Here is a 17,987-nt window from a genome sequence, read left to right as displayed (position 1 = left end):
TAAATTCCAGCGACTTTCATGTTCAAGAATGATTAATTTAAGCTGGTCAGGTACAGAGTGGAGTCTTACACAAGCAGAATGGGTCTCATGAAAGTGTGGCCTGAATTTAGAGATGGAATCTACAGAATTATGGAGGTTTATTAAAAAGGGGGAATCAAGCTGGTGAAAAATTCTGTTACAATACAAATGCACATAAATTGAATATTAATAAATGTATGTGATATATTGGGAGAATGTTTCTAACTATCAGAGGAAAGCCTCTAGAGGTCTTTCCCATTTTGGTACAGTGGGAAAAGCAAGATAAATGGCTTCAAGATGGAATGTCTTCACTTATGGAAAGGAAGGCTAAAAAGGACACGGCTGAGGCAGAAGGGCTCCCATGGGAAAACAAATATTTACGAGGAATAAGTGGGGTGTCAAGAGCACAGAAAAGACCCTGGTGGCAAGAAGAGGAAGGAGAAACATACGGAACTTAAGAAGGTGAGAGGTTCAGGTACTGGGATTTTAGACGTTTATTTCAGAAGATAGGAACAGGCTTAAAAACAAAAAAAAGGAGATGTTACAGGAGGATTTGGGTCATAAAGGCCCCTGCTATACATAAAGGTGTGAGAAGGAAGCACCTGGGGCATGTCCATCCCCTCCTGGGCAGCTGTGGGTGTGGGGAGCGGAGCGGCCCCGGCCGCAGGGCGCTCAGGCAGCGGTAGCCGCTGGGCTGCGCCTGCAATCGGTGCGTTGCCCCTTTAATTGTGTCCCCAGCCCTCGGGCGTCTCTGTCCAACGCCCACGTCAGCAAATACCTTTTGTTTCTCTCCCGTTCGGGCTTCCAGGGCTCGGGGCTGCGGGAGCAGCTCGTCGCCTTGAGCCACCGCGAGCCCCGCGGCGGGGCCGGGGATCCCGCATCCACCGCCCGCTCCCCTCGGCTCAGCCGCAGCCGCCCGCAGGACCCAGCCGGTGAGTGGCGGCTCCGCACGGGCAGGGCGTTGGGATTTGGGGCGGAAGCAGCCCCGGAGGAGCCTTGCTGCGAAGGGCAGCGAGGGGCGACCCCGGGCTCCGCAGTGTCCGAAGGCGCCCGGGTCCGTGTCGCCAGCCCGTGAGCAGCTGTCCCCGGAGCCGATCGTTGCTCGGGCTGCAGAGCGCTGGGGACAGAGCCAGGCGGGCGCCATTTGCAGCCCCGGGCGCGGCAACAAAGGGGCTGCGCGGGAGTAGGAGCGGGCGGCGGGTGCGCGGGGAGAGGGGCCGCGCACGGGGGTGGTTGGGGCGCTGCCAGCGCGGGGAGGCTGCGGATGGCGGGGGCGGGAGCGGCTCTGGCCACGCCGGGCGCCCGAAACCGGGCGGCGGCAGCAGCGTGGCGGGAGCTCCCGCGGAGCGGCAGCCGGAGCTCCGCTAAGGCGGGCGGCTCTGGGCTGCACGCTCGGCCCAGCCCGGCCCGGCCCAGCCCGGCGTGTCCCGACCCGGGGGAGCGGAGCGCGGAGCCGGGCGGAGCGCTGGCGCTGCGGTCCCCGCGGCGGGAGTGGGGGCGGCAGCCCGGGCGGCGCCTCCGCGCTCGGGCGGGCGGGTCCGCCGCCGTCGGGCGTCCCGGGCTCCCCGTGGTCGGGCGAGCGGGTGATTGACGGCGGCCTCCGTCAATGGCTGGGGAGCCCGGGCCGGGAGGGCTGCGGCCGCTGGGGTTCTGTTGCCTGGTCCCCGGTTCTGTGGTTCCTTTGGCGGCGGGTGTTCGGACCGGCTGGAGCGGTGCGGTGCGGTGGCGGCGGCTCAGGGCACGGCCGCGGTCCGCAAGCACAGCTGCTCGGGAATCTCTGAGGGCTGCGCAGCTGCCAGCGGGTTTCACACATCCTGTAAGCACGTTGAACGAAGGAACGTTGTTCTTACAAAACTGAGGAGCTGGTCCCTGACCCCAGCCGGGGGAAGGACCGAGAGACATCAGACTATGCATCCTTAATGTAAAACAAAGTCTCTCTCAACTACTCCCGGAATGCAAACTAATTACTGTATTTACAAGTTAATCTAGGGAGAAGGGCAGCCAAAGAGCCAGGAACACATATTTTAAATAGATCGATAAGGGCAAGGGGGTTGTTAGGATTAGCTGACTGAGACAGGTAAACTGAGGCAGGTCGGGTGGTCTGTAAACCCTGCAGTGCCAGCCAGTGGGGAACAGGGGACGGAAATTGCGGCCGGGATTCGGGGGGATATAAGCAGGGGCTTTTTGCCCTGTTCTGCGTGCCTGCCTTTAGGTACAACACCCGGCCTTGCAAAACCCTTAACAAGCGATGCTTTGCTGAGAGGTCCTGCCTGGGCCTTTCTATTGGCAAGATGATTGTTTCCTACAATCCTGTCCTGCGTCCTTAGGATGGAGACACTTCTTGCCGTCGCACACACGTCTGTGCCACATAATGTGCAGTGGTTTATCTGGCTTTTTCATTGCTGTTTTCTTCTTCAAAAGAAACAATGCATAGTTATGCATATTATTTATTTAAATATGTATTTAAATTACAAGATTTGTAAAGATATCTGTAAAATTGGGTCTGACGTCTTTGGCTGAGTTGCGCACCGCCGAAGTCAAGAGTCTAACTATTTTCTTTATTTTTTTTAGAGCAATGTTTCATTTAATCTCTTCTGGAATGGAGATTTCTTCTCATCAGTTTCACCTCTTGGAGCAACTAAATGAGCAGCGCAGGCAGGACTTGTTCTGCGACTGCAATATCCTGGTGGAGGGAAAGGTCTTCAAAGCACATCGCAATGTGCTGTTTGCCAGCAGCGGCTATTTCAAAATGCTCCTTTCGCAGAACTCGAAGGAGACGAGTCAGCCGACGACGGCTTCTTTCCAGGCATTTTCTCCGGACACGTTTACAGTTATTCTAGATTTTGTGTACTCAGGCAAACTGTCTCTCACTGGTCAGAACGTCATCGAAGTCATGTCAGCTGCCAGCTACCTGCAGATGACCGATGTCATCAGCGTGTGTAAAACGTTCATTAAGTCATCGCTGGACATCAGCGAGAAGGAGAAGGATCGCTACTTCAGCCTGTCGGACAAAGATGTCAGTTCCAACGGCGTGGACCGGTCCTGCGTGTACAGCGCCGGCTGGAGGGCAGAGAGCAGCCCCCCGCCTTCGCACTTGAGTCCAGATCAAGGGACATGTATGATGGGTGGAAACGCATGGAACAATCTCAGCTACTATCTGCCTTCTCAAAGAACCGCCCAGCAGCAGCCGTCCAAACACGAGCAACGGCAGGATTCCGGCAAAAGATCCAGGCACCTGGGACCCCAGCAACCTTCTGACATTCCTCCCTATAAATCAAGCAAGCTGGAGGACAGGGCTGCCGAGCCCGCCGGGCACAGCGCTCAGCCTGAGGAGCAGGGGCAGATCGAACCAGAAGTTGAATCTTCTCGCGTGGGATACCAGTATGGCCAAGGGGCTGACGCGACACCCAGGAACTCGGCCGGGTCGCAGCAGGAGCGTGAATCACCCCATTCTTCTGGTAAAGCCAAGTCTTCGAAAGGAGAGGAGCCGTACAGGAGCATGCCCTTCATTCTGGGGGTCATGGGAAGCTGGGCCGAAGGTAAGACTGAGTTTTAGTGCTGCAGATGTGAACCATCTGCTGTGCACGTGAGAAAATGTGCTTTACCCAATGAAAGTACAGGTGCCAAACGGGTATCTGTATTGTGCAGAAATGTGAGTTTGAGGAGTGTAATAGCTGGGAATGATTGAAGTACGTGGTTTATTCAAACTAGCCTTCCAAAAGACGTAATCTTCAGTGTCTCTACAGCTTTATCTTGCAAATAAGTTGTGATGTTTTGGGCTATTTTTAAGCTCATTTTAATACAGCTAATGGTCCACTTTGTTGCACTTCTGTGTAATTTACAGGAAAACACAAGATCTTGGTGCTTGATAACATTTTTTTAAATGACAGTGAATGCCTTTTCCCAGAGCATTACATGACCTGACAGGTTACAACTTTTGTTTAAATCACATGAATTCTTAGCAGATGATCTGCCCAGGATGAGGTTCAAGTGCCCGTTCTGCACTCACTTGGTGAAAAGAAAAGCTGACCTCAAGCGTCACCTTCGCTGTCACACAGGAGAGCGCCCTTACCCTTGTGAAGCGTGTGGGAAAAGGTTTAGCAGGCTGGATCACCTGAGCAGCCACTTTCGAACAGTATGTATTGTTAATAACTGCATGATTTGTTTAATGCATAAATCTGTCTCAGCGTAATTCAACACAGTACAAGTGTCTCTGGTTGATGTATTGACTCCCGTAAAAGAAGAGGTACTAGAGAATTAATCTGGTTTTGTTGAAGTCGATTTGAAGCGTAATTTGTATGAAAGGGGATGAATTTCTTTGTTAATTGATGGCTCGCAAAGATTCTGCTCTATGCAAGCCCTGAAATAGAGCTTGAGTGGGCAATTACACCGCTGTGATTAGTTTGTTTTTGACGTTTGATGACTGTCTCTTGAAATGAGTTGACACTGCCGTTTGATGCTGCTCCAGCCCTACTCTTTGTCATCTTAAAGACCACTTATTTGTGAATATACAATCAAATGTGTTGTTTTGATTTCCCAGATTCACCAGGCGTGCAAGCCTATCTGCAGGAAGTGTAAGCGCCACGTGACCGAGCTAACGGGACAAGTGGTCCAAGAGGGGACGAGACGCTACAGGCTCTGTAACGAGTGTTTGGCTGAAGCCGGCATAGACAGTGTTCGCGTTGACTTAGTGGCTGAAGCACCCCTGGAATTTCCACCAGACGGAGATAAGGATTCCCAGTGGCACTACGGAGAAGACAACAGATCTGACGTGGAGATCGTGGAGGATGGGTCGGGCGACCTGGTCATTCAGCAAGTCGATGACAGTGAGGATGAAGTGGAAGAAAAGGAAGTCAAACCAAATATTAGGTAGTTGCAAGACAAGAATTAGGAATTCTGTGAAGAGGAAGAATGTACTGTCAGCCACTTTCTCTTCACCAAGTCCAGACTTGCATGTATTTACGGACACGATGAGTCCATTTGGAGTTTTTTTGTTATTAGAATCCTCATACTTTCCTTCATTAGAAATAGTTAGTTCTTCAGTTTCCTTGTTCATAGAATATTTAAATTAAGTACGATGTACATAAGTTTTTATAGTATACATTAGGTCACTTCTCAAAACCTCTTTCAAGGGAATGAGGTCTAAATACTTAAAATAAGTCATACAAGCATTGCAAATTGCTCGCTTGTTGAAAATGAAGAGATGTGGGTTTTATAGGTAATATTATCTGGTTATAAAGTATAAATACCCCACACACCAGATGATAAAGAAAACTTCTCTTCAGTACTCAGAAATAATCTATGAAATTTCATGAAGTCTTCATGTTATGATAAGAAGAAAAGGCAGCTAATTAAGAAAAAGCATATAAATGTTTTAGCACATTTGCCTGGAAAAGCACTTTCTTGTAAAATGTATTATAATAAGCAGAATCTTTAGCAGATCCTTCAAGACTTATTTCTTTACAAGAAATTAAACACATGAATTCTAGTCCGAGTCAACACATCGGAGATAAAATGATTACAAATCTGGCTCATTAATTGATGCCAGTAGCTGATTTATACATTCTGAAAAGTGAGAACTCAGACTGGGCTGTTGTAATAAGCACTAGGAAAATACTCTCTTTTAAGGAAAAGCCTCTCAAAAGTGGCCTCTCTGTGCCAATGTGAAGGAAACAATCCTTACCAGGTTACTTAGCTGTTGTTTTCTCTCTTTGTCCCCCTTTTTATTTGCCAAAACCAGTGGCAGAACAGTTTGTACTCTATATATACTATATAATTAGAAATGGAACTGATGAGACTTTACATCTGAAACTGTTGCCTACTCTTGTATTGACCTGTACACAGTTTAAACTGATGAGTTTTACGATGGAGTCGCTATCAATTTATACATTCCCAAAGTCATTTGGTCACCACGAGGACATACTTGAACCTTTTTCAGTCTGTACTACACGCCAGTGAGGACAAGATGTACTGGAAGTGCTAGACATCATATTTCACAGAATCACAGAATCGACTGAGCTGGAAAAGCCCTCAGAGATCATCAAGTCCAACCCTTGGTCCAACTCCAGTCCGTTTGCTAGATCATGGCACTAAGTGCCATGTCTAATCTCAGTTAAAATCCTCCAGGGCTGGTGAGTCCAGCACCTCCCTGGGCAGCCATTCCAATGCCTGACCAGTCTCTCTGCACAGAATTGCTTTCTAATCTCCAGCCTCAATTTCCCCTGGCAGAGTTGAAGCCCATGGCCCCTTGTCCTATTGCTGATGCCTGGGAGAAGAGCCCAATCCCCACCTGGCTAGAACTGCCCTTCAGGTAGTTCTAGAGAGTGCTGAGCTCAGCTCTAAGCCTCCTCTTCTCCAGACTGAACAAGCCCAGCTCCCTCAGCCTCTCCCCATAGGGCTTGTGTTCAAGTCCCTTCCCCAGTCTTGTTGCTCTTCTCCGGACCCGCTCCAGCACTTCAATCTCTTTCCTGAGCTGAGGGCCCAGAACTGAACACAATACTCCAGGTGTGGCCTCCCCAGTGCAGAGCACAGGGGAAGGGTCACTGCCCTTGTCCTGCTGACCACGCTCGTTTGGATACAGGACAGGACACCATTGGCCTTCTTGGCCACCTGGGCACACTGGTGGCTCATGTTGAGCTTCCTGTCCATTAGTACCCCCAGGTCCCTTTCTGCCTGACTTGTTCCCACAGATTTAATTTACCTGACAATAACTGATTTGAATGTGTTGCTTTTAGCAGTTTCCCCAGTCACAAGTAGGACACCTGAGTATACATAAATATTTTTTTCCCCTTGTACTTTCATCATCTTCATGTTGGTTTGAATGCTTTTAAATACACATTCTTAATGCGTGTTTCGATTATTCAAGTACATCATTCTCTTGACACTTGCTTTTCCATTCCCCATCTCATCTGACTAACGTTGCAGGGATGTCCACTTCAAGAGATGTTCCTTTTTTAAACCTTTACTTTCTGTGCACGTATAGTGTCTTTGTCCTTTTCTCTCCTTTGTCACTGATAGTACAGCAATGCTGTATTGTTGAACATCTACCCCAAACCTTAAGGCAAAGGAAGGCAAAACGTAGGAGAATGAAATAGAAGAAAATGTCTCTAATTCTGGCCAAAAGGCTGAGTTTTGAAGAAAAGGGTATTATAATCCCCCAGTCCTTGCCTCCAGACTTTCAGTGTACTTTTCCCGTCAGGTATTAATCTGTACCAACAGTCTGTATGTCTGTTGAGTGATGGGTATAATTTGATAAGCTACTAAGAAAATCTTATAATACTATTTAGTTAAGAAATATTTTCTTTATAATTTAATTTTAAAAACCTCCCACACTGGAGGTTATTAAGAATATTTAACTCTTAAAATGCAGAGATGCGTTTATTTGATGCATCAAGAATTTTAAACATAGGAGCAACACAGAACAAAGGTTTCCAACTCTTGGCTTAGCTGTTGTATTAAATTAAAAACTGATGAAGTTCTGTGCCATACCCCAGCCTGACACTTTCGACTCTACAAATGGTAACTGTTACTTTACCATGTTCTAACTGAGCCTGCTTTGAGGAGGGGATGGTACCATATGACCTACAGGTGTTCCTTCTCCAAATTATTCAATGACCGCAACAAACAAGATTCAAAGTGTCTTGTCTTCTAACGTGCATCCTGATTTGATTTTTTTTTCCACACAGAAGGGAGTAAAAGCCAGCATATTATATCCAGTACTTGGGTTGAGGATTATCTCCATTGTTAGAAAGCGGAACCTCCCTGTTATAAAAATTCTGATATATTGAGTAATGTAATAGATCCTGTGCCACAGAACTACAGATATTTCCCATTCAGGTGGTGCCTTCCTTCCACGTCCATAGATACCCAGACTGGCCTTTAACTATAGAACGCACTGTGTGTGCTATGGTCGTGGGGCCTCCTGGGCAGCTGTGGGTGTGGGGAGCGGAGCGGCCCCGGCCGCAGGGCGCTCAGGCAGCGGCAGCCGCTGGGCTGCGCCTGCAATCGGTGCGTTGCCCCTTTAATTGTGTCCCCAGCCCTCGGGCGTCTCTGTCCAACGCCCACGTCAGCAAATACCTTTTGTTTCTCTCCCGTTCGGGCTTCCAGGGCTCGGGGCTGCGGGAGCAGCTCGTTGCCTTGAGCCACCGCGAGCCCCGCGGCGGGGCCGGGGTTCCCGCATCCACCGCCCGCTCCCCTCGGCTCAGCCGCAGCCGCCCGCAGGACCCAGCCGGTGAGTGGCGGTTGTGCTGGACACCGATAGGTCGGACCGGGCGTCGGAGCTGAAGGCGGCTGAGAGCGAGCTCCTGCGAGGGACGGCCCCGGGCTCCGCAGTGTCCGAAGGCGCCCGGGTCCGTGTCGCCAGCCCGTGAGCAGCTGTCCCCGGAGCCGATCGTTGCTCGGGCTGCAGAGCGCTGGGGACAGAGCCAGGCGGGCGCCATTTGCAGCCCCGGGCGCGGCAACAAAGGGGCTGCGCGGGAGTAGGAGCGGGCGGCGGGTGCGCGGGGAGAGGGGCCGCGCACGGGGGTGGTTGGGGCGCTGCCAGCGCGGGGAGGCTGCGGATGGCGGGGGCGGGAGCGGCTCTGGCCACGCCGGGCGCCCGAAACCGGGCGGCGGCAGCAGCGTGGCGGGAGCTCCCGCGGAGCAGCAGCCGGAGCTCCGCTAAGGCGGGCGGCTCCGGGCTGCACGCTCGGCCCGACCCGGGGGAGCGGAGCGCGGAGCCGGGCGGAGCGCTGGCGCTGCGGTCCCCGCGGCGGGAGCGGGGGCGGCAGCCCGGGAGGCGCCTCCGCGCTCGGGCGGGCGGGTCCGGCGCCGTCGGGCGTCCCGGGTCCCCCCGGTCGAGCGACCAATTGGGCTGGGCGTGCGGGTGATTGACGGCGGCCTCCGCAAATGGCGGGGGAGCCCGGGCCGGGAGGGCTGCGCCCCCGGGGCTGTGCCGCCGCCGCCGCCTTGTGCGGTCCCGATTTTTCTCTCATTTATGATACGGGGTAGAGGCTGCAGGGAGTTTAGAGATACATTTGGAATGTGATAACATGCACGATTTTCATGCTTTTAAAAATAGAGTTCATGTCTATAAAGTTGCATTCAGTGTAATAAGTGATGGTCAAAATTGTTATTGTTGAACAAATCGAGTAGAATTCAATTATATTCTGCATATTATTGTAAGCAGTAACTGCGCTTGTGCAAGTTTGATTATGTTTTGTAGAACTTTGTAGTAGTAGTTAAGCCAACGCCTGGATGAAGCAACAGGGCCCCAACCAAGCCAACGCCCGGATGGTGCAACAGATAACAGAGCGCCCAGATGGTACGACAGATAGCAGAGCGCCCGGATGGTACAACAGATAACAGAACTCCAGAGGCAGAAACACCCAGCAACATCTTCCACCAATCCAGAGCTGGTAGACGCGCGTGGACACTGTCGACTAGCCAACCAGGAGCTAACTCGTCAGGGTGTCCCAGCGCGTGAACGAGTGTATAACATATATAAGCACATACGAAAAGTTGAGGACGGTGGCCGTTGGCGGAACTGAGCTTCCCTCGGTCACCCAGCGCTGTTTTGCCTGATTACCGCTTGCTTTAATTCGTTAACTTTAATAAAGTTGATTGATTGGCTCAAAAGCACGACTTTATTTATAACAAGGTCTTTCCCGTTTTGCTACAGTGGGAAAAGCAACATAAATGGCTTCAAGATGGAATATCTTCACTTATGGAAAGGAAGGCTAAAAAGGACACGAAGGACATGGCTGAGGCAGAAGGGCTCCCATGGGAAAACACATATTTACGAGGAATAAGTGGGGTGTCAAGAGCACAGAAAAGACCCTGGTGGCAAGAAGAGGAAGGAGAAACATACAGAACTTAAGAAGGTGAGAGGTTCAGGTACTGGGATTTTAGACGTTTATTTCAGAAGATAGGAACGGGCTTAAAAACAACAAAAAAAGGAGATGTTACAGGAGGATTTGGGTCATAAAGGCCCCTGCTATACATAAAGGTGTGAGAAGGAAGCACCTGGGGCATGTGCATCCCCTCCTGGGCAGCTGTGGGTGTGGGGAGCGGAGCGGCCCCGGCCGCAGGGCGCTCAGGCAGCGGCAGCCGCTGGGCTGCGCCTGCAATCGGTGCGTTGCCCCTTTAATTGTGTCCCCAGCCCTCGGGCGTCTCTGTCCAACGCCCACGTCAGCAAATACCTTTTGTTTCTCTCCCGTTCGGGCTTCCAGGGCTCGGGGCTGCGGGAGCAGCTCGTCGCCTTGAGCCACCGCGAGCCCCGCGGCGGGGCCGGGGATCCCGCATCCACCGCCCGCTCCCCTCGGCTCAGCCGCAGCCGCCCGCAGGACCCAGCCGGTGAGTGGCGGCTCCGCACGGGCAGGGCGTTGGGATTTGGGGCGGAAGCAGCCCCGGAGGAGCCTTGCTGCGAAGGGCAGCGAGGGGCGGCCCCGGGCTCCGCAGTGTCCGAAGGCGCCCGGGTCCGTGTCGCCAGCCCGTGAGCAGCTGTCCCCGGAGCCGATCGTTGCTCGGGCTGCAGAGCGCTGGGGACAGAGCCAGGCGGGCGCCATTTGCAGCCCCGGGCGCGGCAACAAAGGGGCTGCGCGGGAGTAGGAGCGGGCGGCGGGTGCGCGGGGAGAGGGGCCGCGCACGGGGGTGGTTGGGGCGCTGCCAGCGCGGGGAGGCTGCGGATGGCGGGGGCGGGAGCGGCTCGGGCCACGCCGGGCGCCCGAAACCGGGCGGCGGCAGCAGCGTGGCGGGAGCTCCCGCGGAGCGGCAGCCGGGGCTCCGCTAAGGCGGGCGGCTCCGGGCTGCACGCCCGGCCCGTCCCAGCCCGGCGTGTCCCAGCCCGTCCCGACCCGGGGGAGCGGAGCCGGGCGGAGCGCTGGCGCTGCGGTCCCCGCGGCGGGAGTGGGGGCGGCAGCCCGGAAGGCGCCTCCGCGCTCGGGCGGGCGGGTCCGGCGCCGTCGGGCGTCCCGGGCTCCCCGTGGTCGAGCGACCAATTGGACCGGGCGAGCGGGTGATTGACGGCGGCTTCCGCCAACGGCGGAGGAGCCCGGGCCGGGAGGGCTGCGGCCGACGGGGTTCCGTTGCCTGGTCCCCGGTTCTGTGGTTCCTTTGGCGGCGGGTGTTCGGACCGGCTGGAGCGGTGCGGCGCGGTAGCGGCGGCTCAGGGCACGGCCGCGGTCCGCAAGCACAGCTGCTCGGGAATATCTGAGGGCGGCGCAGCTGCCAGCGGGTTTCACACATCCTGTAAGCACGTTTAACGTCCCCAGCCGGGGGAAGGACCGAGAGACATCAGACTATGCATCCTTAATGTAAAACAAAGTCTCTTTGAACTACTCCCGGAATGCAAAGTGATTACTGTATTTACAAGTTGATCTAGGGAGAAGGGCAGCCAAAGAGCCAGGAACACATATTTTAAATAGATCGATAAGGGGAAGGGGGTTGTTAGGATTAGCTGACTGAGACAGGTAAACTGAGGCAGGTCGGGTGGTCTGTAAACCCTGCAGTGCCAACCAGTGGGGAACAGGGGAGGGAAATTGCGGCCGGGATTCGGGGGGATATAAGCAGGGGCTTTTTGCCCTGTTCTGCGTGCCTGCCTTTAGGTACGACACCCGGCCTTGCAAAACCCTTAACAAGCGATGCTTTGCTGAGAGGTCCTGCCTGGGCCTTTCTATTGGCAAGATGATTGTTTCCTACAGTCCTGTCCTGCGTCCTTAGGATGGAGACAATTCTTGCTGTCGCACACACGTCTGTGCCACATAATGTGCAGTGGTTTATCTGGCTTTTTCATTGCTGTTTTCTTCTTCAAAAGAAATAATGCATAGTTATGCATATTATTGATTTAAATATGTATTTAAATTACAAGATTTGTAAAGATATCTATAAAAATGGGTCTGACATCTTTGGCTGAGTTGCGCACCAAAGTCAAGAGTCTAACTATTTTCTTTATTTTTTTTAGAGCAACGTTTCATTTCATCTCTTCTGGAATGGAGATTTCTTCTCATCAGTTTCACCTCCTGGAGCAACTAAATGAGCAGCGCAGGCAGGACTTGTTCTGCGACTGCAATATCCTGGTGGAGGGAAAGGTCTTCAAAGCACATCGCAATGTGCTGTTTGCCAGCAGCGGCTATTTCAAAATGCTCCTTTCGCAGAACTCGAAGGAGACGAGTCAGCCAACAACAGCTTCTTTCCAGGCATTTTCTCCGGACACGTTTACAGTTATTCTAGATTTTGTGTACTCAGGCAAACTGTCTCTCACTGGTCAGAACGTCATCGAAGTCATGTCAGCTGCCAGCTACCTGCAGATGACCGATGTCATCAGCGTGTGTAAAACGTTCATTAAGTCATCGCTGGACATCAGCGAGAAGGAGAAGGATCGCTACTTCAGCCTGTCGGACAAAGATGTCAGTTCCAACGGCGTGGACCGGTCCTGCATGTACAGCGCCGGCTGGAGGGCAGAGAGCAGCCCCCCGCCTTCGCACTTGAGTCCAGATCAAGGGACATGTATGATGGGTGGAAACGCATGGAACAATCTCAGCTACTATCTGCCTTCTCAAAGAACCGCCCAGCAGCAGCCGTCCAAACACGAGCAACGGCAGGATTCCGGCAAAAGATCCAGGCACCTGGGACCGCAGCAACCTTCTGACATTCCTCCCTATAAATCAAGCAAGCTGGAGGACAGGGCTGCCGAGCCCGCCGGGCACAGCGCTCAGCCTGAGGAGCAGGGGCAGATCGAGCCAGAAGTTGAATCTTCTCGCGTGGGATACCAGTATGGCCAAGGGGCTGACGCGACACCCAGGAACTCGGCCGGGTCGCAGCAGGAGCGCGAATCACCCCATTCTTCTGGTAAAGCCAAGTCTTCGAAAGGAGAGGAGCCGTACAGGAGCATGCCCTTCATTCTGGGGGTCACGGGAAGCTGGGCCGAAGGTAAGACTGAGTTTTAGTGCTGCAGATGTGAACCATCTGCTGTGCGCGTGAGAAAATGTGCTTTACCCAATGAAAGTACAGGTGCCGAACAGATATCTGTATTGTGCAGAAACGTGAGTTTGAGGAGTGTAATAGCTGGGAATGATTGAAGTACGTGGTTTATTCAAACTAGCCTTCCAAAAGACGTAATCTTCAGTGTCTCTACAGCTTTATCTTGCAAATAAGTTGTGATGTTTTGGGCTATTTTTAAGCTCATTTTAATACAGCTAATGGTCCACTTTGTTGCACTTCTGTGTAATTTACAGGAAAACGCAAGATCTTGGTGCTTGATAACATTTTTTTAAATGACAGTGAATGCCTTTTCCCAGAGCATTACATGACCAGACAGGTTACAACTTTTGTTTAAATCACATAATTTCTTAGCAGATGATCTGCCCAGGATGAGGTTCAAGTGCCCGTTCTGCACTCACTTGGTGAAAAGAAAAGCCGACCTCAAGCGTCACCTTCGCTGTCACACAGGAGAGCGCCCTTACCCTTGTGAAGCATGTGGGAGAAGGTTTAGCAGGCTGGATCACCTGAGCAGCCACTTTCGAACAGTATGTATTGTTAATAACTGCATGATTTGTTTAATGCGTAAATGTGTCTCAGCGTAATTCAACACAGTGCAAGTGTCTCTGGTTGATGTATTGACTCCTGTAAAAGAAAAGGTACTAGAGAATTAATCTGGTCTTGTTGAAGTCGCTTTGAAGCGTAATTTGTATGAAAGGGGATGAATTTCTTTGTTAATTGATGGCTCGCAAAGGTTCTGCTCTATGCAAGCCCTGAAATAGAGCTTGAGTGGGCAATTACAGCGCTGTGATTAGTTTGTTTTTGACGTTTGATGACTCTCTCTTGAAATGGGTTGACACTGCCGTTTGATGCTGCTCCAGCCCTACTCTTTGTCATCTTAAAACCCACTTATTTGTGAATAAACAATCAAATGTGTTGTTTTGATTTTCCCAGATTCACCAGGCATGCAACCCTATCTGCAGGAAGTGTAAGCGCCACGTGACCGAGCTAACGGGACAAGTGGTCCAAGAGGGGACGAGACGCTACAGGCTCTGTAACGAGTGTTTGGCTGAAGCCGGCATAGACAGTGTTCGCGTTGACTTAGTGGCTGAAGCACCCCTGGAATTTCCACCAGACGGAGATAAGGATTCCCAGTGGCACTACGGAGAAGACAACAGATCTGACGTGGAGATCGTGGAGGATGGGTCGGGCGACCTGGTCATTCAGCAAGTCGATGACAGTGAGGATGAAGTGGAAGAAAAGGAAGTCAAACCAAATATTAGGTAGTTGCAAGACAAGAATTAGGAAAAAAAAGTCATACAAGCATTGCAAATTGCTCACTTGTTGAAAATGAAGAGATGTGGGTTTTATAGGTAATATTATCTGGTTATAAAGTATAAATACCCCACACACCAGATGATAAAGAAAACTTCTCTTCAGTATTCAGAAATAATCTATGAAATTTCATGAAGTCTTCATGTTATGATAAGAAGAAAAGGCAGCTAATTAAGAAAAAGCATATAAATGTTTTAGCACATTTGCCTGGAAAAGCACTTTCTTGTAAAATGTATTATAATAAGCAGAATCTTTAGCAGATCCTTCAAGACTTATTTCTTTACAAGAAATTAAACACATGAATTCTAGTCCAAGTCAACACATCGGAGATAAAATGATTACAAATCTGGCTCATTAATTGATGCCCGTAGCTGATTTATACATTCTGAAAAGTGAGAACTCAGACTGGGCTGTTGTAATAAGCACTAGGAAAATACTCTCTTTTAAGGAAAAGCCTCTCAAAAGTGGCCTCTCTGTGCCAATGTGAAGGAAACGATCCTTACCAGGTTACTTAGCTGTTGTTTTCTCTCTTTGTCCCCCTTTTTATTTGCCAAAACCAGTGGCAGAACAGTTTGTACTGTATATATACTATATAATTAGAAATGGAACTGATGAGATTTTACATCTGAAACTGTTGCCTACTCTTGTATTGACCTGTACACAGTTTAAACTGATGAGTTTTACGATGGAGTCGCTATCAATTTATACATTCCCAAAGTCATTTGGTCACCACGAGGACATACTTGAACCTTTTTCAGTCTGTACTACACGCCAGTGAGGACAAGATGTACTGGAAGTGCTAGACATCATATTTCACAGAATCACAGAATCGACTGAGCTGGAAAAGCCCTCAGAGATCATCGAGTCCAACCCTCGGTCCAACTCCAGTCCGTTTACTCGATCATGGCACTAAGTGCCATGTCCAGTCTCAGGTTAAAACCCTCCAGGGCCGGTGAGTCCAGCACCTCCCTGGGCAGCCATTCCAATCCTGACCACTCTCTCTGCACAGAATTGCTTTCTAATCTCCAGCCTCAATTTCCCCTGGCAGAGTTGAAGCCCATGGCCCCTTGTCCTATTGCTGATGCCTGGGAGAAGAGCCCAATCCCCACCTGGCTAGAACTGCCCTTCAGGTAGTTCTAGAGAGTGCTGAGCTCAGCTCTATGCCTCCTCTTCTCCAGACTGAACAAGCCCAGCTCCCTCAGCCTCTCCCCATAGGGCTTGTGTTCAAGTCCCTTCCCCAGTCTTGTTGCTCTTCTCTGGACCCGCTCCAGCACTTTGTGTCATTTTACCTGCAATTAGACTACAAGATATGACTAATGGTCAAGAAAGTTCACTTCTCTAACAGAATAAGCCACTTTGTTTTGTTACTGAGTGACTTTGTGTTCCCCGGTGGGTCAATGGGAGAGGAGCGGAAGGACACTCCTGGGGTGTTTGAAGCACATTTGGCTGAAACCCAGGGTAAATTACAGAACAATCCCGTATATATCCTATGTAATCTCTTTCGCAGGGACAGCTAAAAAGTCACTATTTCATTGTTATTTGGGTAAAAGCTGTATAGCCTCATTAGTATCATTACCAGAGCATGCAATATTTCCACTCTAGGCTGCAGACGGGCAGCCTTGCAGGTCCCTTCAACGCCAGCTTGAGCTCCTCCCAAGCTCACAGTGTCACCATTAATGTCTTTCCCCTCAAATGAGAAGAGTCTGCTTGTCTGTTCCCAGCAGTCAAGAAATGGTATTTTATTGCTGTTGCCTTAGACTTGGGCAGGGGGACAGAATGGTGCAACTTACAAAACTTTCTGATGACCCATATGAAAATAGGACTTATTTTTGCCTCCATTTTATGTCACACTTTGGTCAGCAGTCCAGAAAATGGACTTGATGTGAAAACAGCTGGTTAATTTCTTAGAGCCTATTACTCCTAAAATGCATATTATTAAATGGCTAAGAAATATTCCTGAGCAACCTTAACAAAATCAAATACAGAACAAAGAAATATATAAAAGGATATGGAATGACTTTGATTAAATTTCAAGAGACAGTGCTTGCTGAAATCAAATTTAATAGGTTTTTCCGTTTCCCTTTACATTAAACAGTATGTGCAATAAATTCGAGGTATCAGTGCCTGCTGTCCCAGAATCCAGAGTGGCCGGGATTACTCTGTGTGTGTGTGTGTGTGTGTGTGTGTGTGTGTGTTTGAGGGTGGATTTAGGGGACAGGAAAAGAAAATGTCCCTCTGGGCCTGAATCTGACATGGGGTGAGACTATAAAGTGTTTCTCTATACGGGGGCAGTTTTGGATCAATACTCAAGTAATCTGATAGCATAAATCTCAGAATACTGGGGACCAGATGCTTCAGAAAAAGGTGTGAAGTGTCTATAATGGGCAAATGGAACAATCTATCCATATGAAGACAGTTTTTAAGTATAGGCAGGTTAATTGTTAATTTGCCTGGCAAACAAGGAATTCAACTGTTTTTATGCGTAATTGTTATTCTCAGTAGCGTAACTCGATATCTGTAGTAATTTTTGAAGTATCTTGTTAAGTTTGGAGTTTTAGCTCAAGACTCTGATTCCAACGGGTCAGCTATGGTTTCTGTGTTAAAAAGGTTACCATTTTTACATTTGTTGCCTTAATTTCAGTTGTTCCATTATTTTTGTATTGAAATACAAGATAAATGTTAAGTGCCTTATATTTTCTACGTCCTTCATTTTACATAGCCAGTCATGTATTTTCCTTGTTTTTCTCTAAATGAAAGTAACCCCATTTGTTTTCTTTCCCTCTCCTTGCATTGCCTCTGATGACTGTCTTCACACTCCTCTTAGGATCACATCCCACTCATTAGCAGAAGTAACATTTTCATTCTTTTCAAGGAGGAAAGTAGAGACCATATCACAGAATCACAGAATCGACTGGGTTGGAAAAGCCCTCAGAGATCATCAAGTCCAACCCTTGGTACAACTCCACTCCGTTTACTAGATCATGGCACTAAGTGCCATGTCCAATCTCAGTTTCAAAACCTCCAGGGCCGGTGAGTCCAGCACCTCCCTGGGCAGCCATTCCAATCCTGACCACTCTCTCTGCACAGAATTGTTTTCTAATCTCCAGCCTCAATTTCCCCTGGCAGAGTTGAAGCCCGTGCCCCCTTGTCCTATTGCTGACTGCCTGGGAGAAGAGTTTTGAAGAAAAGGATATTATAATCCCCCAGTCCTTGCCTCCAGACTTTCAGTGTACTTTTCCCATCAGGTATTAATCTGTACCAACAGTCTGTATGTCTGTTGAGTGATGGGTATAATTTGATAAGCTACTAAGAAAATCTTATAATACTATTTAGTTAAGAAATATTTTCTTTATAATTTAATTTTAAAAACCTCCCACACTGGAGGTTATTAAGAATATTTAACTCTTAAAATGCAGAGATGCGTTTATTTGATGCATCAAGAATTTTAAACATAGGAGCAACACAGAACAAGGGTTTCCAACTCTTGGCTTAGCTGTTGTATTAAAGACTGATGAAGTTCTGTGCCATACCCCAACCTGACACTTTCGACTCTACAAATGGTAACTGTTACTTTACCATGTTCTAACTGAGCCTGCTTTGAGGAGGGGATGGTACCATATGACCTACAGGTGTTCCTTCTCCAAATTATTCAATAACCTCAACAAACAAGATTCAAAGTG

At 49.8% G+C, this 17,987-nt stretch overlaps 2 protein-coding genes across 10 annotated transcripts; both read left to right on the top strand.

The window, feature by feature from the left end:
• Nucleotides 1–364: 364 nt before the first annotated feature.
• LOC309449401 (zinc finger and BTB domain-containing protein 8A-like) lies at nucleotides 365–6,885 on the top strand. Of its 3 annotated transcripts, none has more exons than XM_082071490.1 (4): nucleotides 365–480; nucleotides 2,590–3,557; nucleotides 3,984–4,153; nucleotides 4,559–6,885. In XM_082071490.1, the coding sequence occupies exons 1-4, from the start codon at nucleotides 380–382 to the stop codon at nucleotides 4,889–4,891; spliced, it is 1,572 nt and encodes a 523-aa protein (XP_081927616.1). In that variant the 5' UTR covers nucleotides 365–379; the 3' UTR covers nucleotides 4,892–6,885. The 3 variants fall into 3 exon arrangements, with proteins under 3 accessions (XP_081927616.1, XP_081927615.1, XP_081927617.1); XM_082071489.1 differs by having other exon boundaries at nucleotides 3,981–4,153; XM_082071491.1 differs by lacking the exon at nucleotides 365–480 and adding an exon at nucleotides 833–950 and having other exon boundaries at nucleotides 3,981–4,153.
• Nucleotides 866–16,998, top strand: LOC309449399 (zinc finger and BTB domain-containing protein 8A-like). 7 transcript variants are annotated; one of them, XM_082071482.1, is made up of 6 exons: nucleotides 7,927–8,025; nucleotides 8,125–8,248; nucleotides 9,221–9,878; nucleotides 11,957–12,924; nucleotides 13,348–13,520; nucleotides 13,927–16,998. In XM_082071482.1, exons 3-6 carry the CDS (start codon nucleotides 9,778–9,780, stop codon nucleotides 14,257–14,259), a joined length of 1,575 nt encoding a protein of 524 aa, XP_081927608.1. In that variant the 5' UTR covers nucleotides 7,927–8,025; nucleotides 8,125–8,248; nucleotides 9,221–9,777; the 3' UTR covers nucleotides 14,260–16,998. The 7 variants fall into 7 exon arrangements, with proteins under 7 accessions (XP_081927610.1, XP_081927609.1, XP_081927608.1 ...); XM_082071484.1 differs by lacking the exons at nucleotides 7,927–8,025; nucleotides 8,125–8,248 and adding an exon at nucleotides 866–950 and having other exon boundaries at nucleotides 9,677–9,878; XM_082071483.1 differs by lacking the exons at nucleotides 7,927–8,025; nucleotides 8,125–8,248 and adding an exon at nucleotides 866–950.
• Nucleotides 16,999–17,987: the final 989 nt, after the last annotated feature.

This window comes from Streptopelia decaocto (assembly GCF_964273445.1).
Source record: "Streptopelia decaocto genome assembly, chromosome: 23".
In the NCBI taxonomy this organism is placed as follows: Eukaryota; Metazoa; Chordata; class Aves; order Columbiformes; family Columbidae; genus Streptopelia; species Streptopelia decaocto.
Note: the sequence above shows the minus strand (reverse complement) of the source record. Positions and strands in the feature narration are given on the sequence as shown.